The sequence below is a fragment of the Meles meles genome, unplaced genomic scaffold (assembly GCF_922984935.1).
Source record: "Meles meles unplaced genomic scaffold, mMelMel3.1 paternal haplotype, whole genome shotgun sequence".
Lineage (NCBI taxonomy): Eukaryota > Metazoa > Chordata > Mammalia > Carnivora > Mustelidae > Meles > Meles meles.
In genome coordinates this window covers 271,530-274,481 of record NW_025721198.1, presented here as the reverse complement: position 1 = coordinate 274,481, position 2,952 = coordinate 271,530, and the positions used below count along the sequence as shown (strand labels likewise).

General features: G+C 34.0%; 1 protein-coding gene across 1 annotated transcript; it reads left to right on the top strand.

The window, feature by feature from the left end:
* Positions 1 to 1,645: 1,645 nt before the first annotated feature.
* LOC123936109 (olfactory receptor 2L8-like) lies at positions 1,646 to 2,584 on the top strand (the record flags this gene model as incomplete). The annotated part of the gene is made up of 1 exon (XM_045996867.1): positions 1,646 to 2,584. A coding segment is annotated over one exon (939 nt), but the record flags the coding sequence as incomplete, so codon positions are not given.
* Positions 2,585 to 2,952: the final 368 nt, after the last annotated feature.

Below are 2,952 nucleotides of genomic sequence, written 5' to 3'. Positions count from 1 at the left end.
TTAATAATAATATTCACCTCACAATAAATAAATATATTTGCCAAAAATAAATCAATGCCATATGGATTTATAAGAATGCCTATAATTCTATGATGGGTCATTTTACATTATTCCTCTCACTCTCCTAAATGTAAACTTCTATGTTTGGATGCTACTTTTTGTAGCTTTTCATCAATTTATCTTTTAAAACTTTCATTAAATTCATTATATTAATTACTATTCTTTATTTCCCATTAGTGTTTTTTTTTTTTAATTTGGTACTTCATTTTGTATAATACATGACATTTTTGCTTCAGATTTAAAAACTTCTCATATTTGTCTGAAGACATCAGCTTTTTTGTAAAGGTTTCTTACTTTTATCCCAGTCATTTTTAACTCAATGTGTGTGTATTCGTGTGTGTGTGTGTGTGTGTGTGTGTGTGTGTGTGTGTGTGTGTGTTTGTGTGTATATCTATCTTTCCTATAAAGATTTCTTTAACAGTCTGATGGCTTTGGTCCTAGAAAAGTATGAGAGACTAAAGCACTACAATTTTTTCTAGGCATAACATGCTGGGCTTTACTCACTAATGGTATGTCTTCTGGAGAAGGTTCTCCCCACTCATTATCACCTAGACATCCTCAAAATGTAGTTTCTTCCCCTTTTAAATGTCAATCCTTAAAATTTCTTCACCCAAAATGTTCTTAACATTTTTATCTCTAATCCTCTCTCTGTTCCCATTCCCACTTTAATTAAAATCATACAGGTTTACTTCTTTATTATTAGTTGAATTTTATAACAGGGGGTAATACGTCTTTGGGTTAAAATCTCACACTTATCTAGAAATGGAAAGAGTTTTAAAATAAAAAACGGGAGGGAAAAAGGAATGAGTAAAGAAAAGTGACAGTGCAATGCATGATTTTATATAGCTAATGAGAAGCAGATAGAACACATCTTTTTAGAAAATTTGAACTGTCATGGAAGCTCAAAAAATTGGAAAACAGTTTCGCAATGAAAGAGTTTCTTTAAATTAGATAATTTAAATTTTGAAAGATGGAGAAGAAGAAATCAGGTTTACATAAATTATACTTGACAATAGTTATTCATTGTAGATTTCTGGGAAAATAGATGGACATAATTATGGTTAAGATCTAAAAAACCTGATTTGACAAGTTTTTTGGGGGGAATTACAAAAAAAGAGTATATTCTGCAGCATGACTTTACAAGCTACTAGACTTTTGGAAATATTGGGGCTTAATCATAAAAAATCATTGCCTCAGGATCATAAAATGTATTCAAGTATGGGTCTGTAATATACACATTTACATTGATTTACAATGCATACATAAAAAGAGTAAGTTCTGGAGATATAAATTAACAGAAAAATAAAAATATATGCATCTTAATAAAGTCATTACAGAAATATATTACTATTACAAATTTACAATTTCTGTGACATATTTTGTAGACAAATGTATGCCTCATCAAAATTTTATCTATGAGGCAAAAAACTGACTAATTTGTTTTCTCAATGTATGTGTTATTTTTTTTAACATCTGTAAGTTTTCCTGAATAAATCATGGTAGAACTAAAATAACGAGTTAATAAGAGATTATCTTTCTGTACTTAATATGTGTCTCTCTTTAGGGAAAACTAAAGTAATGTCCTTTGGAAAATACTAACCAAACATCAACTGATTTCTTCTTTTTGGGGTTATTCCCACCATCAAGAATTGGCCTGTTTTTCTTCATTCTCAGTTTTCTCATTTTCCTAATGGCTCTGTTTGGAAACCTGTCCATGATCATCCTCATCCTCCTGGACACCCATCTTCACACACCCATGTATTTTCTACTTAGTCAGCTCTCCCTGATGGACCTGAGCTTCATCTCCACCATTGTCCCCAAGATGGCTTCTGATTATCTCTCTGGAAAGAAATCTATTTCTTTCATTGGGTGTGGAATTCAGAGTTTCTTCTTCATTACTTTAGCTAGTGCAGAAGGATTAATATTGGCCTCTATGGCCTATGATCGTTACATGGCAATTTGTTTTCCTCTCCATTATCCCATTCGTATGAGCAAAAGAGTATGTGTGTTGATGATAACAGGATCTTGGATCATGGGCTCAATCAACTCCTGTGCCCACACTGTGTATGCGCTCCATATACCCTACTGTCGATCCAGAACCATCAATCATTTCTTCTGTGATGTCCCTGCCATGTTGACGCTGGCCTGCATGGACACCTGGGTCTATGAATACACAGTGTTTGTGAGCACCACCCTCTTCCTTGCATTTCCTTTCATTGGCATTGCATGTTCCTATGGCCGAGTTCTCCTTGCCATCTGCCGTATGCAGTCAACAGAAGGGAGAAAGAAGGCCTATTCGACCTGCAGTACCCACCTCACTGTGGTGACTTTTTACTATGCACCCTTTGTTTACACTTATCTACGCCCAAGATCCTTTCAATCTCCCAGAGAGGACATGGCCCTGGCCGTCTTCTATACCATCCTGACCCCAATGCTCAACCCCATAATCTACAGCCTGAGAAAAAAGGAGGTGATGGGGGCCCTGAAAAGAGTGATTCTGAGGTTCTGCTATGTAGAAATATAACAAAGTTCCCACTAGTTCTGTTACTTAGAAGTATATTAATTTCACCTTGTATACTCCTTAAGAGCAATGCCATTCCAGGATTGAATACAGGGATCGTATTAACCTAGAAAACTAAAATAATTGATATTTACCAAAATAATGACATATCCCAAACACTCCTTTTGTTTTCTATCTGGTAACTTGTTAATAAATGTAAAGAGCATACATTTTCCCTTAACTTGTGTGTAAAAAGGTTTTATTAGTACATTGAAATGACATTGGAAGTAGTACAACTTGATGGTATTCTTAATTATAATAGTTCTAATATACTTAGGATACCTTCCTGAGTGGCTAAAATAAAGAGAATGGAACAAGAAATATTATAATAT